Source organism: Mercenaria mercenaria, chromosome 2, assembly GCF_021730395.1.
Source record: "Mercenaria mercenaria strain notata chromosome 2, MADL_Memer_1, whole genome shotgun sequence".
In the NCBI taxonomy this organism is placed as follows: Eukaryota; Metazoa; Mollusca; class Bivalvia; order Venerida; family Veneridae; genus Mercenaria; species Mercenaria mercenaria.
The window spans coordinates 46,079,377-46,105,454 of NC_069362.1; the positions used below are offsets into that span (position 1 = coordinate 46,079,377).

Sequence of the window (26,078 nt, forward strand, 5' to 3'; positions counted from 1 at the left end):
GCGTTGATAAGTCAGACCAACAGAGTTAGTCATCTGGAAGATTTTCCAGCTTAAGTGGTGGAGGAAGACCCCCAGCTGACCCTCTGGCACTAAAGTAGACGTTTTACAGCCTTAAAACATATTCTAATTGTTCTCTTTCTCCAGGAAAATGAAGAGGATACCATTAAGTGAGAGGTTTAGCCATATCAAGGCTGTAACTGTTGACAGCACAGAGAGTGATACAGACTTCTCTGACAATGACTTAATTGCAAGGAGTTCCTCAAACAGATTCAGCTATTCTAATACTGCAGCTTTTTCATTTACTGGAAATACTGACAACAAAACAGTGGAAGATGAACATGAAAATGATGATAGCGATGAAGAGATATTTTATGATCTGGAAAGTGAATGGACAGAACATTTCAAAAAAACATTGCTGAAAAGCAGAAATCTTAGTGGAGTACATGAGAAAAGTGTATCTCTTTTTGATAGGGTTCCACAGGTTGACAGTAGAGTACCATTGCAGTACCTGCAAGATGGCCTAGATCATTATAAACTGAGTCAAGGATCTGATGATGTTACAATTGAAAGAAATGAGACTGCAATGGATATCTGTAAAGATGATGATGTAGATGAGATAGGTGCTGAGACTGCCATTAATGTGGCTGATGGAATTGATATTGAACAGATAGGTAGTATAAATGCAGATATAGAAAATACAGATACTGCTAATGGTGATATAGTTGCTGATAAAACTAATAAACTGGTAATCACTGAACCTGTTCAAATAAGCACTGTAAATAAAGAAACAGACATTGATGCAACTGAAATAATATGTGTACCTATTCACATAAACCATGATACAAAGACAGCTAATAAAGTTGAAACAGGCACTGAATCCTTTCAAAGTGAAATTGGGCTACCACCTGAATTGGAAGATCTCGGTAATTGCAAGTCTGCAGGTGAACTTGAATCACCTGTTGTCCAAGAACCTTTATCTAAAACTGAAAATGAAGAAGTTATTGAGGATGAAAACACTGAAACAATAGTTGTAACTACTAGTATAGAAGATTCTAGAGACATATCAGATGAAAATAAAACAGTTCTTCCTGAAAACACAGAAAATACAAATGTACTAGAGTCATTGAATGCTTTATCATTAGATAAAGAAAATGAAAAATGTGTTCCAAGTCAGTTATTGAAGAACACTGAAGCAAGTGACGCAAGGAAGACTGAAGAAACTGTTGTGTCAGAATTACCTAAAGAGCCCAGTTTGGAAACTGTTGAGACTGCTCCAGGGCATCAAGAAAGCAGTATCAAAGAACTAAATATTGATGAAACACTTCATTCCAAAAATCATGACAAGAGCAAAGATGAGGATGTGTTGGTTAAATTGTATGATTCATCTGTTCCAAAACAAGACAAGGAAAAGACTGGGAATAAAAAGAGGGTATCACAACAAGAAACCAAACTGAAAAATGTTTCACAGAAATGTAACAAAGAAAAGATGAAAAACAATTCTGTTACTCAGTCCAAGAAAGAATCAAAGAAAATAAAGACTGTAGATATAAAACCAACATTTAGTTTCCCTCTTGACGAATTACTACCTGCTGTACCAACAAAGAAAAGAAAGGCCAGTGAAGATGTCAAAACTACAGGTGAAACTACTGCTGTTGCAAGAAAAAGACATACATCTGAAACTAAAACTAATGAGACTAAGCAAAATGCAGTTACAGAGGAAGTCCTTTCTAATCCAGTTGCACCACACCCATTTATTGAAAGTGATATCTTCCATGGAACAGTTTATGACAGCTCACCAAAGGAAGACCTTTCTGAAACATTATATCACCAGCATAGTAACTTTGAAGACCTTGACGAAACGCCATTGCCGAGTGGTTCAGGCAAAGACACTTTTGAAAATGAGTTTGACAGTGGTATGTCTAGTCTCATTCTGGCTTTACAGAATGGTAATCAGCAGGTTATATCAATGTTTCAAGCTGCGTTACATGACCAGATTGGTTCAAATTTAGAAGCTTTAGCATTTAAAGCCAAACAAGGGCAGCAGTTTGCTCCTAATTGTGTAAATGAAGAGCAGACATCATTTGGATTTTATACAGAAAGAACAGAATGTGCTCATAAAGATCCTGATGAAACTGGTGACAATTTAACAAAAGATAAGTATGACGAACTACTTAACTTGTTTGTTGCACAGTGTTCAGCACTTGTGAAAACTGACGAAGATCGTAGCAAACTCAAATCTTTAATGAAAGTGCTTCAGAAAGAGGGGGAAATGAAGTTGACAAGTACAGGATTCACACCCCCAACTGAGATTGAACCAAATACCCATCATGATGTACCAAAGTCACTGGATCTCAGTTCAGTGTCTACTAGTCTAGACAGTTATCATGTTGGAAGTTCTTTGGTAGATAAACATGAAGGAGAACTGTTTGAAGGGAGGACATTACTTAAAGGAGGTGTGGAACCGAGACACATTCCAAAAACAACTGTACGTAAACCTGGACAGGATCTCCCGAAAGATCCAAGGTCTTGTTTAATTGGTGAAAGAAGCATCTCTCTGGTGAAAGTACCTTTGCCCCAATTTGCAGTAGAACTCTATGGAGAAAAGAAAGTAAAAAAGATGATCCACTTAGATTGGGATGCTCAGTTTAGTTTAAGCAGAAGTCAGTCTACTTTAGCAAAAGAAAAAAATCCAAGAATGAAAAATATTTCTCCTATTGATTCAGATTTGAAATTGATCGTAGATGCTACAAAGACACTAGTTGAAAGTTTACAAACCGCTACTAAAAATGCGGCCATTGAAAGTAAAACTGTTCAACAAAATAAAGCAGAACAGGCAGATCAGATTCCAGTTCTGATTGATAAAAAAATTACTTCTGAAATTAGAAGAGGTAAAGGTACAGAAAATGATAAAAACAAAACTATTCCAGTTCTAATAACACCACAGAAAGAAATGTTAACAACACAAGTTTTAGATTCATCTGAAGATAGAAATCCTGTTTTACGCTGTATTAATAAAAAGAGCAGTTTAACAAATGATTCAAGTAAACAAGAAAAGAAACCCTGTATTGGCGTTGTTAAACCACTAGTTGAACAACATAAACCAAAAGACACAAAACCTTCAGTTGGAATTGTAAAACCAATTCAGCTGCAAACATCATCTGTAAAGCTGGAGACAAAATCAAAATCAAAAAGGAATACAACTACACCCTCTATGACCTCATTGAATTTGGAACAAAAGTTTGATATAGAAGATGGTGAAATTCAAGTTGATAATGTAATTGAAAAATGTAAGGATAAAACTTCATTATCTGGAGCAAATCAGCAAATAGTTACCATAGAACTAGATTCTGATTCTGAAGAGGGGGAAATAAGAATGGATGAAGAGAGACAAGTAAGTGAGAAAGGAAAGATTGGAACAAAATCTGATTCAAGTTCCTTGACGAAAGGTCACAACAATAGGAAAAAGGAAGTTAATTATAAATCTGGTCAAAGCAACAATAAAATTGCAACTCAACATTTGCTCGAAACGTTTAGTAATACAAACAAGATAAATATTAGTTTTTCTGATGTATCAAGCTGCGAAGATGGCCAAATAGACACTGATTTGGACAAGTCTTTTAAAGAAGAAGTGGTGAAAATAGATAAGAGAGACAGAAGTAGAGATAAGGATAGATCTTCAAGACATTATCGCAAGAGAGATCGATCATCTTCAAGGTCTTCCATAGAAAGCAGACTGTCACATAGTTCTAGGAATCATTACAGGGATGAAGAAAGAAAATACTACTCACATAAATCAACAAGACGAGGTAGTAGTAGAGAAAAGTCGAGGAGAAGAGACAGATCAAGAAGCAGGGAGAGAAGTTGGTTAAGAAGCCCTTCAGAAGAAAAGAGTTACTCCAAACATAAACATAGGCATAGACACCATACAAGTAAGGATGAAAGATCTGACAAAGAATTTTCAGATAGGTCAGAAACTTCAAAACGACATCATAGTGCATGTGACGAAAAAAGAAAAAGGCACAAAACTGAAGAAGATTACATAGGGATTAAGACTGATAAAAATAAATATGCAAGCGAAGTATATTTCAAATCTGCATCTAGTCAGAGGGTTACAAGTGTTTATGGTGAAACTGATGCAAAAAAATCACCCATACAAAAGTCGAACTTGCCTCAAACAAGTTCAGTTTCCTATCTAAATACTGGTGATGAAGATCTTCTGAGTGATGCAGACATTGCTAAAGAATATCATGAAAAGTTTGGAAAATCCAAAACAGCAAACACTAACACTGTAGAAACAGATAGGTTAACATTTAGTTACAACAGTGGCAACAGTTTGGCAGGAAAGAAATACCCATGTTTCACAGCAAGTAGGTCAAGGAGGAAAAGTTGGGAAGATCAGCAAAGACAAGTTTTAGAAGATAAAAAATTCTTAGAAAAATGCAAGCAAAAAATTTTAGGTAAATCTGCAACAGTTTCTAAACTATCAGTACCTGATCAGACTGCAAAATACTGTTCTTCAAAACAAAAAGAATCAACCATCTGCAAACCGAGGTCAACTTCATGTGTATCATCATCGTACAATGAAATGCTTGATTTAGAAGATGGGGAAATTCAGGCAAAAAAATATGTATAGTGCAGTTGCTTAAAAAATGGTGGGTAGGGTGGGATTGACTTTATTTCTATTTTAGTCCGGACAAATCAGTAAAACCAGACATGGATGCAAAAGCTGACATTTATATTATGTTTGAATATTATATCTGACTACATATTTCATGATATCAAGGGACCATTACGCTTATACATTTATAATTATACATACATGTTTCATCAAAATAATAGTTTTAAAAAATTCAAAGGTTTTTCAAATATTCTAGGGTCAGGGGTAATAGCTTTGTAGTGTCAGGTTGCTTGAAACAGCATTTTTTGCTCGACTATACAGAGTATTTGGAGAGCTGTCCTACCCACCCTGGTGTTCGTGTCCACATCTTGGTTCAAGTTTTGATGGACTTTCAATTTATCTCTTTTAATACTGAATGGATTTGCTTCAATCTTAAAGTTGTAACTTGTTCATCATCATCGCCCACACCATATGACACAAGGGTCATAACTCTTTCACCAGTATTGCATGATTTGTGCCCCCTTTTTGCTTAAAATTTCTGGTTAAATTTTTGATGCATTTTCACTTTATCTCTGTTATTACTAAATGGAATTGGTTCAGATTTAAATAGTTGTTTAACATCATCACCTCTGATAAATTTTTCGTGAGTTATGGGCATAGTATATCTTAAATTGTTTGAATTGAATGTAAATATTAGTTATGTGATTTTAATTGTTTTTATATCAATCATTAACAGTCCTTTGTCATCTTAAGAATTTTTTGTTATGTTGCATTAAATTTGATACCTGAATGGTCAGAATGTTATTACTAAATGGATTTGATTCAAACTAAAAATAGATGTTCCACCTTATCACCCACATCATGTGACACAAGGTGCATAAATTAACACCAATTTTTCATGAATAATGCCCCCTTTTACTTAGAATTTAAGGTTAATTTTGATGCATTTTCACTATATCATTCTTCCATACCTCATGTTTTTATTTCGATGTAAATGAGATTGTGGAACCAAAATTTGTAGTCCTGTTTGGCGCCATATAACCTATACTGTGTTGGTGCGCCGTAAAACCCAAATAAATAAATAGATAACTGATTGGCTTAGAGCCAAAGGGAAGTAACCTTTTGTACGGAGTTACTTCCCCTTTAATTCCAAGAATTAGTCTATTTTTAGAAATTCTATTTTTAGATTTTGGGTACTTTTTAGCTCACCAGGTGAGCTATTGTGACCGGTCATTGTCCGGCATCTGTCGTGCTTCGTCCGTCAACATTTGCCTTGTGAACACTAGAGGCATCATTTGTGACCCAATCTTTATGAAACTTTGTCAGAATGTTAGTGTTGATGATCTCTAGGTCAAGTTCTAAACTGGGTTATGTTGGTCAAAAACTAGGTCAGTAGGCCAGATCAAAGGAAAAGCTTGTGAACACTCTAAAGGCAACAGTTGTGACTCGGTCTTTATGAAACTTTGTCAGAATGTTTGTCTTGATGATCTCTAAGTTAAATTCGAAACTGGCTCATGTGGGGTCAGAAACTTAGTCACTAGGCCAGATCAACTCTGTTGAGCGATATAGGGCCATCATGGCCCTCATGTTTATTATTAGTCCTATGTAAAAAGTAAATACATTTTTTCTGTGGTAACATATAGAATAATGAATCCATTTCTTAAATTTTTTTTTGAGGCTATACCCCATTAAGACTGCAGCCTGCCCGCTTAGCTCAGTAGGTAAGAGCGTTGGTCTGCGGATCGCGGGGTCGTGAGTTTGATCCTCGGGCGGGACGTATGTTCTCCGTGACCATTTGATAAACGACATTGTGTCTGAAATCATTAGTCCCCCACCTCTGACTCATGTGGGGAAGTTGGCAGTTACTTGCGGAGAACAGGTTTGTACTGGTACAGAATCCAGGAACACTGGTTAGGTTAACTGCCCACCGTAACATGACTGATAAACGGTGTTAAACCTAAAACAAACAAACAAACCATTAAGACTGCAAACATTTGAATGATTTCCCCTTAATTGTTACAAATGTACCAGTGGGGGCACACCCTGTGTCCTACAGACACATTCTGGTTGTATTCATTTTTAGTGTATCTCTATTATTAGAGATTTTTATATTTACCTCATCCCTCATCCTGGGCACATATACTAGTATTACTTATATGCGCCGAGGAAGTCCAGGATGAAGTACTCTAAAGACGAGTAAAAAAAAAAAAAATAATTTAAAATATAATTTTGTTTTTACGTTTTAAATTATTCTAAGTATTTTTAAAATTTCTTATGGTTGCCATTCTTCTGTGACAAGACCGTATTGTTGGGGTATAAGTCACTCCTGTGACAGTTCTAGTTAATACTGAGTGTATAGATTTAATTCAAATTGTAGTTCCTCATCATATGACAAAAGGTCCATTATGTTCCCTTTTTATGTAGAATTTCAATTTAATTATGTCTCCCCTAGGAGACATTGTTTTTGCCCTGTCCGTCCGTCCATCCGTACGTCACACTTCATTTCCGAGCAATAACTGGAGAACCATTTGACCTAGAACCTTCAAACTTCATAGGTTTGTAGGGCTGCTGGAGTAGACGACCCCTATTGTTTTTGGGGTCACTCCGTCAAAGGTCAATGTCACAGGGGCCTGAACATTGAAAACCATTTCCGATCAATAACTAGAGAACCACTTGACCCAGAATGTTGAAACTTCATAGGATGATTGGTCATGAAGAGTAGATGCCCCTATTGATTCTGGGGTCACTCCGTCAAAGGTCAATGTCACAGGGGCCTGAACATTGAAAACCATTTCCAATCAATAACTAGAGAAGCACTTGACCCAGAATGTTGAAACTTCATAGGATGATTGGTCATGAAGAGTAGATGACCCCTATTGATTTTGGGTCACTCCGTCAAAGGTCAAGGTCACAGGGGCCTGAACATTGAAAACCATTTCCGATCAATAACTAGAGAACCACTTGACCCAGAATGTTGAAACTTCATAGGATGATTGAACATGCAAAGTAGATGACCCCTAACAATTTTGGGGTCACTCCATTAAAGGTCAAGGTCACAGGGGCCTGAACATTGAAAACCACATTTCTGGTCAGTAACTTGAGAACCACTTGACCCAGAATGATGAAACTTCATAGGATGATTGAACATGCAAAGTAGATGACCCCTAACGATTTTAGGGTCACTCTGTTAAAGGTCAAGGCCACAGGGGCCTGAACGTGGAAAACCATTTCCAATCAATATCTTGAGAACCTCTCGACCCAGAATGTTGAAACTTCATAGGATGATTGTTCATGCAGAGTAAATGACCCCTATTGTTTTTGGGGTCACTCCGTTAAAGGTCAAGGTCACAGGGGCCTGAACATTGCTAACCAGTTCCGATCAATAACTTGAGAACCACTTGACCCAGAATGTTGAAACTTCATAGGATGATTGAACGTGCAGAGTAGATGACCCCTATTGATTTTGGGGTCAGTCTATTAAAGGTCAAGGTCACAGTGGCCTGTTCATGTAAAATCATTTTTTGGAAATAACTTGAGAACCACTTAACCTACAATGTTGAAACTTAATAGGATGATTGGACATGCAGAGTAGATGACCCCTATTTATTTTGAGGTCACTTGATCAAAGGTCAAGATCACAGGAGCCTGAACAGTAACCTGAGAACCACTAGGCCAAGAGTGTTGAAATTTAGCGGGATGACTGGACATGCCAAGTAGATGATCCCTGTTGCAGCCAACCATCAGTGTCTCTTTGACTTTCGCTCCTGGCCCCTATTGACTTCTTGCCTATAGGACTTTGCATTGGGGGAGACATGTGCTTTTTTACAAAAGCATTTTCTAGTTTTGATCCTTTTTAAACCACACCTCTGTTCTTTAACTAAGTGGATTCAATGCAGATTTAAAATGGTTATTACCAACATTATATGACACAAGGTCACCATAACTCTGGCACACATCAATATTTTATGAATCATGCCCTCTTAGAATTAATTGTTAAAGTTGTTATGCACTTGCACTGTCTACATGGATTTGATTCTAACGGAAAATTGTTGTTACACTTTATTAGGCTTATGATATGACACATGATGCATTACTTTTGAAGAAATATTCCATGAATTATTTCTCTGTTTTGATACACTTTCATGCTTTTGTTATTACGAAAATACATTTGACTCAGAATTAAGCTATTGTTCAGTTAATATTACTATCTGTTTTGGAGTCATTAAACACTCCAGTGATAGCTCCAGCTTCCTCAGATGTTCCCAATTTCTCTATCAAGCATCAAAATAGTCAAGCCCACGGTCTCCTGTGACAGCTGTTGTTTTAGACCCTATGTGAAAGTAGATTTGCAAAAACAATTATTCAAGTTCAGAGGAGTTTGAATGAATCTTCGTAAACAGTTACAGAAGCCCTTGTCTGTCTGTCCAATTTACATCGTGCATATCTCAAAAAGTATATGACTCAGAGTCATCAAGTCAATCAGCATGGGAAGTTGTGTGCCTTGTGTATTAATTGGGATCTCAAACAGACAGAGTTACGGCCCTTGACTTCGTAAAAAATATGTATAAAAAGTGCCTAAGTTTGTGTCACGTGTATCTCAGAAAGTGTTTAGAGTCATCAAATATTACAAGATTGTTATATAGTATGTGAAGCACAAAAGCTGGTGTTCTGGTTGGGATTTCACCCAGTCAGACCAGTGTTATGGTACATGACATAGTGAAAAATTTAGTCATGAAACCATCTAGGAATGAATCATTATTCCGCATATGATTTTTTGTGCACCTGAGGATTTTTTTATTCATTTTGCAAGACCAGTGTTATGGTCCTTGAAATAGTAAAAAAAATAATAGTTTGTGTCCCATTTATTAAGGAATATACTTGACTTAGAGACTTAAAACATTAGAGAACTGTTTAGTCAGCATGTGAAGTTGTGCACCAGGACTCCTGTTCTGTTTGGGATTTCACTCGGCCAGACCAGAATTATGGTCCTTGACTTCCTAAAATATACACTTAAAGTACTTAAATGTTTGTATTGCATATTAACCCTTAGCCTGCTGGTGGCAGATGATTCTGCCTTTGCGACCAGTGCAGACCAACATCAGCCTGCACATCCGTGCAGTCTGATCATGGTCTGCACTGTTCGCTATTCAGTCAGTAAATTTTCAGTGAAAACCCCTTTGAGTAATAAGTGGTACTGTCCAAATTGAAAGATGGACCAGTCCATTATAGAAATATAGCAGGGTAAGGGTTAATTATCTTAAAAAAATTGTTCACCTAGAGTCATGAAAGAATTGGAACCTCTGCCTTACCCTTGCATGATTGTAAGAGGTGACTAATAGGGTCTTAACACTTGGTTTTGCGGTAACTCTGTGATTTTTCTAGCAGGTATGCAAATTTTGATTCCGTACCTCATGTTTTTATTTCGATGTAAATGAGATGTTGAACCAAAATTTGTAGTCCTGTTTGGCGCCATATAACCTATACTGTGTTGGTGCACGGTAAAACCCAAATAAACAAATAAACAATAAACAGCGTCATGAAACCATGTACAGTGTCGAGAATTATGTACAACATCATGTTCTATTTTTTATTAGCTTGACTATACGAAGTATAAGGAGAGCTATCCTACTCGACTCGGCGTCACCTTGGTTTAAGTTTTTTTTTACACTTTCTCTTTTTTCATCATATCTCTGTAATTACTTGATGAATTTGATTCAGACTTGAAATAGTTATTCCTCAACATCACCCACATCATCTGATATAAGGGCCATAACTCTTGCACCAATATTTCATGATTTATTCCCCCTTTCACTTAGATTTTCAGGTTAAAGCTTTGATGCACTTTCACTCTATCTCTGTTATTACTGAATGGATTTGATTCAAACTTAAAATTATTCTTCAACATCATCACCCACATCATATGACACAAGGTGCATAACTCTGGCACAAATTTTTCATGAATTATTCTCCCTTTTTACTTAGAATTTCAGGTTAAAGTTTTGATGCACTTTCTCTCTATCTCTGTTATTACTGAATGAATTTGATTCAAACTTAAAATAATTGTTCAACATTGTCACTCACATCATATGACACAAGATGCCTAACTCTAGCACCAATGTTTCATGAAATATGCCCTCTTTTACTATAATTTAAGGTTAATTTTGATGCATTTTCACTATATATTACGAAATGCATTTGATTCCAACTTGAAGTAGTTGTTCCACATCATCACCCTCATCATATGACTCAAGGTGCATTAACTCCTGCACCAATATTTTATGCATTATGCCCCTTTTTATGCCCCCGGCATCTAGTGATGCGGGAGGCATATAGTGATTGTCCTGTCCGGCTGTTCATTTGTCCGTCTGTCCGTACGAGGTTAACCAAATGGGACCGTTTCGTCTAGCATCAATATCCCTTACTAGAATGACTTTATACTAATGCAGATGTAACCTGTGACCATTTCTTATCTTCAGACATCACCTGACCTCAGTTTGACCTTGAACTTGACCTCGTTTTGGACTTAGGTTGCTTTGAAGGGACAAGGAATTGCCACCGGGGGCATCAAGTGTTTATTGAACGCAGCTTCTTCTTTGCTTAGAATTATAGTTATATAGTGTTTTGATACACTTTATATTTACCTCTCTTGTTACTTAATATTTTTGACACAGACTCCAGCTTTTGTGCAATATCTTCATCCACCATTGCAGGGATCATCCTACAGGGGGATTTGAGCGATATCGTCGGTTAAAGTCGGCCACTTCGCCAAATTATCACCTCTGGGTAAAATCCGAATCGCTGATTTTTTCAGTGTTGTAATCTATTTACTTAAAGTTGTAAAACTTGATGCACACACATTGTAATACACAAGATTAAATTACAGATAAATCCATGGTCAACCCTGCCTGCCTAATCGCCCGTCAGTCTTCAATCAATGGTAGCGTTAATATCCCACTATAGTTTATCAATAATATTGTAAGCCGCCGCCATTTTGAAAATTTTCCTTCGGCGTAAAAACAGTCTGTAAACTTAACAAGTGCAGACTTAAACTTTCTTCAGCATGATCTTACGCATCAACTGTATATTATTTCTTGATTTAATTATAAATTGCTTCAAAATTTATTTCAAATATGGCCAATTTCTGTAAATGAATTGGCCGTGCGCTGTGGATAAAAAACGATTCTGCAGACGTCTGAACTGCCGTACAAAATATTGTAAAAAAAATTGCCAATATCTACAAGTTTGGTATTATTTTCCAAAAGGGTTAATAAATCAATTAAATGTATTAATCTGAACAAATTGATGCAAGAATCGGGCATTATTAAAGCACAAGAATCGAAATATGTATATATATGTAAATTTTCACGGCGTTTCGATCGTGCACCTGATAAATTTACAAGTTTCGGACCTGTAAATTTCGGATAAAATTAGGCAACTTTTTTCCATAGCTCAGTTTGTACTTTATTTAGAAATTCATAATAATAATTATGCAATATTCAATTTCCATAAATTAGTACTGTTTATAATTTATAGCAAGACGCATCGAAAGTAGATATATAGATGTGAAACTACCGTAGATACCCATGTATAATGCGCAGTTTTTTTACCCCCGGGACCACCCCCGAATCGTGGGTGTGCATAATACGCAGGTATAGACAATTTTCCAACTTCAAAACAAGTTTGTTACCGATGTTCGCCATTTTGGTAAAGGGAAACTACTCCCCGCGCTTACTGTCTCCGCTAAAATCTAAGATTGCCGTTACGTTCCGTAAAAGATCGAATTGTTTATTTTTCTTTCAAACAAAATTAATTTCATATAAATTTAAAAGTATTTTGACGAAAGAAATGTTTACAAATCACAAAAATTATGATACTAATTAAAGATCGAGAATTATCTTTAACCGTGATCAAACTGTGAACAACATAATTGACACGAGGTGACACGTTAATTGCCGGTAATTACTGGCTTTATGATCGTGACAAAAAGACTATCACACCTTTTGTTATCAGTTTGAATTGAGAAGCTCATGTCATTTTGAAAGATACCATTCCGAAATATTGAATCAGCTGCTATTTATTTATTCAAAATAGTGAATTAAAAAAGGTAAAACAATAAATATAACAATAATTAACTGGTTTTATTTTCAAGAAAACAAAAATCGATAGTACCGTGAGACCGATGGTGCTCTCCGCCGCGGAGATAAAATTTATTGCCGGTGTCGATGTAAACTCTACTTTCGTTTTCCATCCACCTCAAAATTGACCAAAAAATTTTATTTATTTTTTTTTCCCAGGATTTTTGACTAAGATCGGGGGTGCGCATTATACATGGGTGCACATTATACATGGGTATCTACGGTAAATGCTATGCCGAATCTTCTTAAATTTCTTGCTCCCTTATTCTGCGGATTAAACTCTCCAGTGACAACTCCAGTTTCCTCAGATGTGCCCAGTTTCACTATCCAGCATCGAAATAGTCGAGTGCGCGGTCTTCTGTGACACTCACTCAGCTCTTGTTTTAAATGTTTTAAAGTTTCTGCATCAGTATTATGTGGAAAAGGAAACTGCTGGTTATATTTAAATACCTCATAAGATATTGGCAGTCAGTCAGTTCCTGTATTTGGAGAGGTGTATTCTACTTCAAGATATTTATCCATATTTTGAATACTTTCATGATTGTATATATAATGTATGGACATTTTTACAAGAAATTAGTGGTTTTTATGCCCCCCGAAGGGAGGCATATAGTTTTTGAACCGTCTGTCAGTCTGTCCGCAATTTTCGTGTCCGGTCCATATCTTTGTCATCGATGGATGGATTTTCAAATAACTTGGCATGAATGTGTACCACAGTAAGACGACGGGTTGAGCGCAAGACCCAGGTCCGTAGCTCAAAGGTCAAGGTCACACTTAGACGTTAAAGGTCATTTTTCATGATAGTTGGGCGTGTCCGGTCCATATCTTTGTCATCCATGGATGGATTTTCAAATAACTTGGCATGAATGTGTATCACAGTAAGACGACGTGTTTGCAAGACCCAGGTCCGTAGCTCAAAGGTCAAGGTCACACTTAGACGTTAAAGGTCATTTTTCATGATAGTTGGGTGTGTCCGGTCCATATCTTTGTCATTCATGCATGGATTTTAAAATTATTGGGCATGAATGTGTACCACAGTAAGACGACGTGTCGCATGCAAGACCCAGGTCTGTAGCTCAAAGGTCAAGGTCACACTTAGACGTTAAAGGTCATATTTCATGATAGTGCATTGATGGGCGTGTCCGTTCCATACCTTTGTCATTCATGCATGGATTTTAAAATAACTACGCATGAATGTGTGGCACAGTAAGACGACGTGTCACGCGCAAGACCCAGGTCCGTAGGTCAAAGGTCCTAAACTCTAACATCGGCCATAACTATTCATTCAAAGTGCCATCGGGGGCATGTGTCATCCTATGGAGACAGCTCTTGTTTTCTTTTTATAAGAAAATAATTGTCTCTTGTGTTTTGTTATAAGTGCTTTAGGAGAAAGGAAAGGTGCCACATTTCAAAAAAAAAATCATTTTGAACTTTTTCACATATCACTTCTTTAGAAAGGATTATTAAGGGTTCTTTTGAAAATAACTTTCTTCCCTTGATGGTTTTGTTCAATAGTGAGTTTTATGTCCATACAAATTTGGGATGGGGCCTCCGTGGCCGTGTGGTTTAAAGGTCGCTGGCCCCTCATAGATGTGGGTTTGAGCCTCACTCGGGGCGTTGAATAATGAATTCTTCATGTGAGGAAGCCAACTAGCTGGCTTACGGAAGGTCGATGGCTCTACCTAGGTGCCTGTCGTGACGAAATAATGCACAAAGGGGCACCTGGGGTCTTCCTCCACCATCAAAGCTGGAAAGTCACTTTACGACCTTTAATTGTGTCGATGCAACGTTAAGCCCAATAAAAACAAAGAATTGGGGGAGGGAGGGGGGAGTGGATTTGATTTTCAGCATTTAAATGCATCCACGTTATGTTGCCATCTTTTTCCTGCATGAATCTTTGAGACAGGATTGAACCAGGATGGTATTTATCCTAGGATGATGAGCTGTTTATTTGAGTTTATTGTTATTTATTCTTGATTGCACTGAAAGCTTTCAATTTATTTGAATCACTTGCAAACTTGTTTGATTTATGGCAAAAAGCAGACTTGTAGACTAAAGAGATGTAGTCTTGATCTCATTGCGGCTCAGACCTGCCACCTCTTTGTTGAATAACATATTAATAGACCACTGCTACCTCTATACACTCTTTAAGATGTAATGCACTGTTAAGGATATTTGATTTAATTAATCTTTAGCCTGCTGGCACCAAGTGATTGCCTTTGCGACGAGTGTAGACCAAGATCAGCCTGCACCTCCGTGCAGGCTCAGATCATGGTCTGCACTGTTCGCTATTCAGTCAGTAAATTGTCAGTGAACACCCATCGAATAATAAATGGTATTGCCCATATTGAGTGATAGACCAGTCCATTTTAGAAATTTAGTAGGCTAAAGGTTAATGATTGTACAAATTGAACAAGTGGCATGCTGTTTTGATGTTTCAGTTACTAAGAGATGCATAATTATTTAGTGATTTTTACTTCAGGAAAAGTTCTAAAATTGTTTGAAATTTCTGTTGTTGAAAAGCACCAAGTACTTTATTCAAGTGTTGTACTTTCAGTAAGAAATATAAAAGTTCATGTTATCAGGCAGCCAAAGGGAATTAATATTGTTAAAACAAATTTCTGTATTGCGATTTTGGATTATTATTTACCTTTAGTTACATGTCTTTTAACTCTTGAAAAGTGTTGGTTTTGTTTTATCAAGTGATCATACATAATAGTATTGCTGTATTATTTGTTTGAGTCATAATATCTTTTGTTACCTTTTATTGTCAAAATATGCTTTTTAGCTCATCTGATTTTTTGGGGGGGGAAATGAGGAGTTATTGTCATCACTTGATCAATTGCCTGGTTAAGTTTTATGTTTAGGTCAGCTTTTCTCCTAAACTATCAAAGCTATTGCTTTGAACATTGCAACACATGTTCAACATCAAAAGCTGACTCTGTACAGCAAGAAACATAACTCCATCCTGCTTTTTTGCAAGAATTATGGCCCCTGTTGGACTTAGAAAATATCAGATTACTTGGTTAAGTTTTATGTTTTACTTAAATTCTTCTAAACTATCAAAGCAATTGCTTTAAAACTTGTTCACCATCAAAAGCTGACTCTGTGCAGCAAGAAACAAACTCCATCCTGCTTTTTACAAGAATTATGGCTCCTTTTGCACTTAGAAAATGTCAGATTTCTTGGTTAAGTTATGCAAATTTTGATTCCATACCTCATGTTTTTATTTCGATGTAAATGAGATGTGGAACCAAAATTTGTAGTCCTTTTTGGCGCCAATCTATACTGTGTTGGTGCGCCGTAACACCCAAATAAATAAATAAATTTGCATTTAGGTCCACTTTTCTCCTCTATGGTCACAAAGCTATTGCTTTAAAACTTGGAGCAGGTATTCGCCGTTAAAACTTACTCAGCACAGCAAGTAACATAACTCCATCCTGCATTTTGCAAGAATTATGGCCCCTTTTGGACTTCGAAAATCACGGGTAGGACAATATTTCTATTATACAGAGACAAAAACATCAGATGAGCGTCTGCACCCGCAAGGTGCTGCTCTTGTTTGTATTGACGATGACTTGCTTATTATGGAATGTCACCATGTGCATTTTGTATCCTATCATAGACTTCTTGTATGTACATGTAGTAATAGCCTTAGGAGACCCTGTTTCTGTCTTGTCTGTCATGTCACAAAGATTTTTTTCATGTTTCCTTGAAAATGCATTGTTAAACTTGTACTGAACTTGGAAGAAAAGAATCACAAGATATCTGATGGGGTATGCTGCACACAGTAAATGCTTGTTAAATTAGTACGGAGATATTTGTTTCCTTTCTAAATTGCTGTTCGTTTAAATGTATTAGACAGGACTTCCTCAATATGCCTAAAATATGGGCTAGTGTAAAACTAAGTATTAGTTTGTTAATTATATGAATTTGCTTCCAATATTAGCAAGTGAAAAAAAAGATTTTTTTTTTTTCTAGTTTTAGGCAAAATGAATAAATGAAAGAACTAAAGGGTAGCCACATAGCCCAGTAGCAACATTAGTGTCACACACATCCCAGTAAGTGTTTGACCTAAAGTCATCAAACAGGATCGTTATTCAGCATGTGATGTTGTGCGTCTGGGGTCTTGCAGAGTTTTGGCCCTTGACTTAGTCAAAAGTATTCATAAAGGACCTAAATATTTATGTAGCATATTTGTGCACACCGGGTTTTGTTTGAGATTTTGCTCTGTAAGATGAGATGTATGGCCTTTGACAGTCAAAAAATGTGCATATAGGGACCTAAATGTTTGTGTTTCACATATCTCAAAACGTATTTAGAGTCGTGAAACTACTTAGGAATGTTATTTTATTGAAGCGCTATTCAGCATGCGAGGTTGTTTGGGATTTCACTCTGTAAGACAAAGAGTAATGGCCCTTGACATAGTCAAAAGTATGCATAAAGAGGCCTAAAAGTTTGTGTTGCACATATATCTCAAGAAGTGTTTGACCTAGTGTAATGAAACCATAAGTGAATATTATTCAGCATGTGAAGTTGTGTACCTTGGCTTTTGTTAGCAAGATCAGGGTTATGGCCTTTGGAGACATGTCTTGTTTGTGAAAAACAAACTCTAGCTATATTTATTTTTGTTTCTTTTTTATATTTTATTCTTTTATGTTATGTAAATACATATATTTTTTGTTTTAGTGAACAATTTTGTAGCTCAACTGAGCATAGAGTGCTCAAGGTGAGCTATTATGACCAGTCATTGTCCGTCGTTAACACTCTAGAGGCCACAGTTGTGACCCAATCTTTATGAAACTTTGTCAAAATATTTGTCTTGATGATCTCTAGGTCAAGTTCGAAACTGGGCCATGTAGGGTCAAAAACTAGGTCAGTAGGCCAGATCAAAGGAAAATCTTGTTTACACTCCTAGAGGCCGCAGTTTAAGTTTGAAACTCGTGAGAATTGGTCAAAATATTTGTCTTGATGACTTATAGGTCAGGTTCGAATATGGGTCATGTGGGGTAAAAAACTAGGTCACCTGGTCAAATCAAAGGAAAAGCTTGTTAACACTCTAGAAGCCACATTTATGACCCTATCTTCATGAAACTTAGAATGTTTATCTTGATCATCTTTAGGAAAAGTTCAAAACTTGGTCATGTGGGGTCAAAAACTAGGTTCATGAAAATTCTAGGGGCTGCATTTTTAATTGGATCTTCATGAAATTTTATAGAATGTTTATTTTGATGAAATCTAGGTCAAGTTCGAATATAGGTCATCTGTGGTCAAAAACTAGGTCACCTGCTCAAATCAAAGAAAAACTTGTGTGTGTGCAATTAGGGCTACATTTTTCACTGGATATTCATGAAATTTAATCAGAATGATCTTCTTAATGAAATCTAGGTCAAGTTCGAATATGGATCATCTGGGGTCAAAAACTAGGTCACCCGGTCAAAACAAAGGAAAAGCTTGTGTATGCAATAGGGGCTGCATTTTTCACTGGAAATTTGTGGAATTTGATCAGATTGATTGTCTTGATCAGTTCTAGGTAAGGTTTGAAATAGATCATCTGGGGTCAAAAACTAGATCAGTCAAAGAAAAACCACATGTATGCAATAGGGGCTGCATTTTACACCAGTTATTCATGAAATTTGATGAGATTGTTTGTCTTGTTGAAGGTACTCAGCATAGATATTTGGACTACATGTATAACTTCGATACAGATTTCAGTACTCATCTTTAGTATTTTAACCCTGACCTACTTTCTTGATTTTGAAGTTACAGCAAAGTAATTTGGACCATGTGTATAATTTTTGATACAAATTACAAAACTCATCTTGAATAGTCTTACTTATCCCCTACTGACCTACTTTCTTGTTTTTGAAGTTACAACATAGAAATTTGGACCACATGTATAATTTTTGATACGGATTTCAATACTCCTCTTTAATTTTTGACCTACTTTCTTGTTTTTGAAGCTACAGCAAAAAGATTTGGACCACCTGTATAATTTTTCATACAGATTTCAGTAGTTATCTTGAATTATCTTTACCATGACCTACTAAACTACCCATGTGAGCGATGTAGGGCCATCATTGCCCTCTTGTTTTCAAATTTGTTGGAGTGATGTGTTATTTCATTTGTTGTTTAAAAAAGAAATCAATGAAGAATCCTTTTGACACTGGGGTAAATAAAAAAATCACATAATTACGTATTTCTTCTAAGAAAATAATTATGGTCAGTCCATTAGCAAAATAATTATTTTGTTTCTAACCAGAATAATAAAATTATTTTGTTTTCAAAATCCATTTGATGATTGTCTGTGGTCAGCAGTTGGTCTATATTGCTTTTCAGTTTACAACTATCATACTTTGTAAGATTGCCTTTAGTCTGTAGATGACCCCTTATTTTGGGGTCATAAGGTCAATGTCACAGCATACTGTTTAATATGTACTTGTTACCTTCATACCAACTTGTGTATGAAAAGAACTGGAACCACTGTCTTACCCTTGCATGATCATAAGAGATGACTTGCAGTGTCTGAATGCTTGGTTTTGCTGTATCTCTGGGATTACAACTGGAATAAACGTTTGGACTCCTTACCTTGTATCTTCATTTCACTGTAAATTAGACAAAATACCAAAATTTTAATCCTGTTTGGTGTCATAAACCCTGTACTGTGTTGGTATTCTGTAAAACCCAGATAAAAACATTAACTCATGTGGTATGCATTCTAAAAATAACTTGTTTTACAGTGCATAATTCCTACAATTTATTCTAGCATAGATTTTTGTAAAAAATTCAATATAATTTACATATATTTCTAATTTATTATACAAACTCGCTGATAGATGCTTTTTGTGATCAAACAGGCTAAAATCGAGACAGTTAACATGACTATAAGAAAAATTAAATGGTTTTCAGATCTGAACTTTTGCTCTCGTTTTAGACTAGTTAAAAAAGTTGTTTGTTAATTAGTGTTGACACATACTGTGTTGTTTGCTTAAGCAAAGCAAATATTATTACATTGCTTGTGTTTGCCTGTGTTCTGATTACAAAATGTGAAACCTTTTAAGACTGAATGCATATACCGTATTTATTATAGTGTGTTTTCTAGAAATAATGTTGTAAAAATACATAGAACTTGGACATTCCAACGTAATGTACAGGAAAACACTGCTCACTCTATTATCGATGACTCAACACTGGGGATGACTTGAGGAATTCAGGTGGTTCTCGGGCTGTTTTTTAGGAAAGAAAATAATAAAGACTTAGTACCTTGTTTAGGTAAGAATGATAAGAGAAATGTGTGGTAGTATTCAGCATAGTTTACTAAGCCTGTTCCAGTCTGCATTAGAGCTTTATTTGAAAGGAAAAATTTGGTTTTTTTAAACAAAAAGCCAAGATGCACATTTTTATACGCCCGTTTGAAAAACGGGACGTATTATGGGAACGCCCCTGGCGGGCGGGCGGCGTCCACAGACCTTGTCCGGAGCATATCTTCTACATGCATGAAGGGATTTTGATGAAACTTGGCACAGTTGTTCACCATCATGAGACGGAGTGTCATGTGCAAGAACCAGGTCCCTAGGTCTAAGGTCAAGGTCACACTTAGAGGTCAAAGGTCAAATTCAAGAATGACTTTGTCCGGAGCATATCTTCTTCATGCATAGAGGGATTTTGATGAAAGTTGGCACAATTGTTCATCATCATGAGAAGAAGTGTCATGCGCAAGAACCAGGTCCCTAGGTCTAAGGTCAAGGTCACACTTAGAGGTCAAAGGATACAAGAATGAAAACTTTGTCCGGAGCATTTCTTCTTCATGCATAGAGGGATTTTGATATAACTTGGCACAAATGTTCACCACCATGAGGCGGAGTGTCATGCGCAAGAACCAGGTCTCTAGGTCTAAGGTCAAGGTCACACTTAGAGGTCAAAGGATACAAGAATGAAAACCTTGTCCGGAGCATGTCTTCTTCATGCATAGAGGGATTTTGATATAACTTGGCACAAATGTTCACCACCACGAGACGTAGTGCGCAAGAACCAGGTCCCTAGGTCTAAGGTCAAGGTCACACTTAGAGGCCAAAGGTCAGATACAAGAATGACTTTGTCCGAAGCATTTCTTCTTCATGCATGGAGGGATTTTGATGTAACTTGACACAATTATACACCATCATGAGACGAAGTGTCATGCGCAGTTCCCTTCTTTCGAATTACTTCCCTTTGTTGTTACTATAAATAGCTTATATTGTAACTTTTTCATTACTAGTCATAGGGAAAAATCGAGACCACTTTTCTGTAGTACAATATGCATGCTACATCCAATTTTGAAGTGTATTTTGACCAGTCTCTACCTGGTAAAGATTTTTGTGAGGACTTACTTAGTCGTTACTATAAATAAATTATATTGTAACTTTTTTATAATTGACCGTAGGGAAAAACCAAGACCACTTTTCTGTGGTACAACATAGATGTTACTTTCCAATTTTAGGTGTATTTTAAGGTATATCTACCTGGTAAGGAGTTTTTTTGTGGACTTAGAAAAACAAAACACTTAGTTATTACTAAACAACCACAAAGTTAAAATTCCATTTGCAAATACAGGTGCTAGAGTAAAGAAATTTGCTGTGACGGGCGTATATTGTGACATTCTTGCACTCTTGTTTTTTTTAATTCCTTTTAGTTACATTTTAAATCTGAATATAAAACTGGCATATAGGGTTGCCAGTACGAGTTGTGAAAGTGTTTTCTGTTTTTAGCTCTGTCATTTAATGTTGGAGGATGATTAAGATGGACCTTTTCTGTTAAGGTTAGGTTAAAGTAGAATATAGTGTTTCAGTAAAAAGTATGTGTTTTTTTTATAATTGAAATAATTAGAAATGTGTCCATTACTGCATTCCTTATTCCGATTTATTCTTCTCATTTTTCAATTGTATTTCAAGATTGTTTTACTATTTAGGTAGAATCTTATAGTTTCAGACAGGGAATTAATCCCCTATTTCTTGAAACTATGAAGTCTCCAAAACACTGTTTCCATCAAAGATAAATATTTTAACTTGATTTTCATGTGTATCAAACTTTATCAATAAGAGTGCAGTTTTGTTTCAAAATTAATGAATCCAAGCACAACTTTGAACAGGAAATAATAAGAATATAATATTGTATGGAACCTAATCAGTTAAGAGTGTAACAGTGTATTATACCAAAGGAGTAATTGTGAATAATTTGCATGAATGTTAATTCTAAATCAAACTTTGCCCCATGTGGTTCTGGGACGATCTGTGTATGAAAAGAATTGGAACCACTGCCTTACCCTTGCATGATCGTAAGAGGCAACTAATATGGTCTTAACACTTGGTTTTGCAGTAACTCTGTGATTCCAGCAGGTATGCAAAGTTTGATTCCATACCTCCTGTTTTTATTTCGATGTAAATGAGATGTGGAACCAAAATTTGTAGTCCTGTTTGGCGCCATATAACCTATACTGTGTTGTTGCGCCATAAAACCCAAATAAATAAATTGATTTTGAATGTTTACAATGTTTAAAGGGAAAGGCGAAACAAAAGGTTAAACTAAGGGATAATCAGCAGTTTTTGCCATCTCTAGACACAAAACTGTACTCTTCGAAATAATCTAAGAACAGTAAAGAGAACAGTGGCATAGAAATAGTCATTAATAGTAGATAATTATTGTAATTCAAACCCAATAGTAGCAGTATCTAATATGACCAGGTGCAGATGTGCTGAATATTTATAGATTTTATATCAAGATATGTGCTGTTCTGCTGTGGAGATGAGCATATTCCGGAGCACAGGACAAGTGCAGGTTTCTTCATGCAAAGCTTATAATCCATTCTTTATGACGAGTTTGCATACTGTATACATTTGGACTTTGCCTATGTCACTTCACATAAGCAAGAATAGAATTTTAAAATGTAACAATTTTCAAAAGAGGTCCATGAGTTATACTCCTTGAAACAATTCTCTACAATTTTATGTTATAGAGACTATTCTTTTTCTACTTGTTATTAGTTTGTCATGCTAAATGGATGATAATGTCTATATGTGCTGTCATTTTGTTTTTGCGAAATATAAAAATGGCCTTTATCTTCGAAACCTGTTTTTTTGCTTGTTTGTTTTATTTCATAGAAAAGTTACAAATAAAACTCAAAATCAGGTTGTGTTTCTTTTGTTTATTCCCCACAGATGATCAATTGTGAAAGAAATTCATCTGAATAAAATAAAATATTTCACTCTTTAAGTAACTGCATAAAATATATATTTCTTTGTACCAAACATGAATAAAATTTCATAAAATGTCTTCAACAGGTTTTGTATAAATAAAACATAAAAAAAGTCAACCCTTGTAAACATGGAGTCAAAATAAAGACAGTTTATCTTAAATTTGTGTCTAGTTTACGTTGTAAGAAATTGGTCCTCAAATATACCATTCATATATTTTACTTGTACGAAGAAAGATCTTGAAATCTATAAAAGTTATCTACGTACCTTAACTTACAGAATTAAACTTTAATAGAAAAAAATATATATTTGTTCAAGGTGATAATATTCAACCATAAGCCATAACATCAAATAATTTATTTATATTGCACGGCTAAAAAAAAATTGTTGATTGCCTATCAAACAATATACTGTATATATGTCTAAATGTTTCGTAATTTCAAAAATATAATCTCTTTAAACAATGGATTTTGTTATGAATGAATGTACGCAACTGCCTATGATGTGGAAAAATAACACATTTTTTCTCTAGTAATCAACACATTGGATAATTTAAGAAAAATACGTATTTTCTGACTCTAGATGACAGCAGTTTCTATAAATAGAATGAGGTTGAGATTTCAAGACTTTGGATGTATGAGTGTATCTTGAACGTGTATGGCTAAACTTTATAACTGCAATGTTCTGAATGTTAACAATTTTGTTTATTGAAATTTAGAATGCTGTCTCATGCTCAAACAGGTATGAAATCTCAACCCTTCTAGCAACTTGATGTTGATTACTATTTACAACCTTTATAATAAAAGTTAATCTAAAGTCCAGTAAAGAGAATCACAAATGGAAATCTGGGCTTTTGCATACGTCTGGTTTTCATTTGTATGTTGCTTAGAGAATCCAATGTGATTAACAGCAGTATTTCCATATACCCAACAGTATCTATAGAGAAAATTACATATTATGGACCCTGTAAAATAAAATCCCACAGCGTATATAAATAAGTTAGCTTTTGGTGTAAAATGTTCGATTATGTTAGACATTGCTTTATGTCTGCTTCAGAGACTGGTAGTAGTCTTGTAGAACTTTCCAAGCTTTTGGTGCCATAAAGCCATCTGGGGGATTTTGACCTTCACGTGCGAGTTTACGCATACGTGTGCCCGAGATAAAATCGAAGTCTTCCTTCTTTTCTGGATTGTAGAAGTCCATCTTGTGAAGTTTGGTGTTGTACGCTGCTACTCGGAATGGGACAATTTCAAGTTGTGTGAGGCCTGGAGCCATTGTTAGAACCTGAAAATTACAAGATTTATATGGTTAAATAGATGAAGTATTACAGCCAAATACTTGGGGAAATACTATACAAATGCATACACACTAAAGTTAACAAAACTACGAACTGTCCAAAATGTTCTACAGCTGTTGTATACCAACAATTGTACATCAGAACATGAGAATTCAAACCCGGATAATCTTAACCTATGACTGCACTGATCTTGACCGATCAAATTCATGTGTTTTAGCCCGCTAATGAATTTTAGTTGCAAGCAAAAATATTCATAGAGAAAATTCTACTTCATAATAATATATTCACTACAAAATCCCTTTCAAAAATACAAATATAATGCAATACCGAAGTAATGCTAAACAGCTGGTTTCTCGTTATTACAGAGTTGATGCTAAACAAAGATATTATTTCGAATAATAGTACTTATTTCTTAGGGGATCTTTTTAGGTCCAGGAAAGGGCCAAAACTGTGTTCAATTATTCGGCCTTGCTGATAGCACAAGACCATAAATTTTTCTTGTGCATTTAAAATAAGAATTTTGTAAGAAAGCTCAATTATTCTGTACCTTTGAGCCATGTGAATGTTCGTACAGATCTTTGCCTCCGTCTGGGTGCGGCATGCCTGCAGGATCGCGCCCCACGATGTAGAAATTGGCCCCCGTTGACATCCTAGCTTTAGCGTGCCACTGCACCTCTGTTGGTCCTGCATACATCATTGGAGATGGGAAGATTGCTAGCACTGTGGTTTTAGGATCTAAGACACCTTCATCTAGAATGGCTTTATGTTGTTTCATTCTGTGTGGGAGAGGTACATCATCGTCCTTTGTCCAGCCACCTAAAATGTATGATTGGCAATGTTTAGTAATTTGTCAGAAGCACATAAATATTTGGTGCCAAGATGGCTATATCAAGTCTCTGTTCAGTTACTTTTTTTTGCCGACATAAATAAAAGAAGGGAAAGATACAGCATATTTCAAAACAGAGAATTTTCAAAGAAATTACCCTAACAAAGACTGTTATAGCATTGGTTTTCGTATGTTAAGTATTTTAACAATATTTCATATTAAAGTAGTCTATGAGACAAAATACAAGTTTTCTAAGAAAACGTGCTATAGTTTTCACATCTGGTGACATTCAAGCTTTATCACACATGAAAGTGAGGTTAAGAATCAACAACTGAGGGGCAAATGATTCAAAGTCAGCCACTTTAACCACTTGGCAATGAAAGGCCCCTTAAAAGACAAAAATAACTGTTAACAAAGCTTACCTAGTGGATGTAAAAGTAGAACTGGGTTCTTGTATCCCCTCTCTAGCAGCCTACGTTTTGTGTCCGCCATCAGCAAAGCATGACCATTGTGTATAGGATTACGTAGCTGGAAGGCAAACACTGCATCCGCTCGTATATTTCGGAAACGTTGCCGAAGCTCCTTGGGTGTGAGGCGATACTCATCCAGCCCGTCATTCCACTTGATCCTCTCCAGCACTTCTAACTCTCCACCAGCTAACCAATCTCCACTCTCATAAATCATCTGAATAAAGATAAAATTCACTGTTTAATCACAGTTAGCTTAACATTCCAGATTAACATTTTGACTTTATGTGAACTTTTGACTTCGGTGTTAAAATCTCTTTTCCATTTAACATAGTGACAGTAGAAGAAAACGTGGATGTTTACTAAATCCTCAATTTCAGAAAACTTTCATATAATGACAGAAAATGAAGAATTCTAAATAATGATGTGAAGGATGTACATCTCAACTGGTTATTCTATCTAAAGATATAATAAAATTCAAATGTAACTTCCTGAGAGAAATAAAA

At 35.8% G+C, this 26,078-nt stretch overlaps 2 protein-coding genes across 7 annotated transcripts in view; one reads left to right on the plus strand and one right to left on the minus strand.

Moving 5' to 3' along the window:
* Positions 1 to 22,916, plus strand: part of LOC123563876 (titin homolog) — a 28,500-nt gene extending 5,584 nt beyond the window's left edge. Inside the window, exon 3 of the mRNA XM_045356981.2 lies at positions 145 to 22,916. Coding sequence (XP_045212916.2) covers positions 145 to 4,633 — 4,489 coding nt within the window. The 3' untranslated portion in view covers positions 4,634 to 22,916. The remainder of the gene's footprint in view (positions 1 to 144) is intronic.
* Positions 22,917 to 22,918: 2 nt separating this feature from the next.
* The window catches only part of LOC123563878 (bifunctional 3'-phosphoadenosine 5'-phosphosulfate synthase-like), a 43,122-nt gene continuing 39,962 nt past the window's right edge, over positions 22,919 to 26,078 (minus strand). For all 6 annotated transcript variants that reach the window (XM_045356982.2, XM_045356987.2, XM_045356988.2 and 3 more), the window contains exons 9-11: positions 25,528 to 25,789; positions 24,827 to 25,095; positions 22,919 to 24,266 (exon numbers count right to left, since the gene is read on the minus strand). In XM_045356982.2, the coding sequence (XP_045212917.2) occupies positions 24,024 to 24,266; positions 24,827 to 25,095; positions 25,528 to 25,789 (774 nt within the window). In that variant the 3' untranslated portion in view covers positions 22,919 to 24,023. The remainder of the gene's footprint in view (positions 24,267 to 24,826; positions 25,096 to 25,527; positions 25,790 to 26,078) is intronic.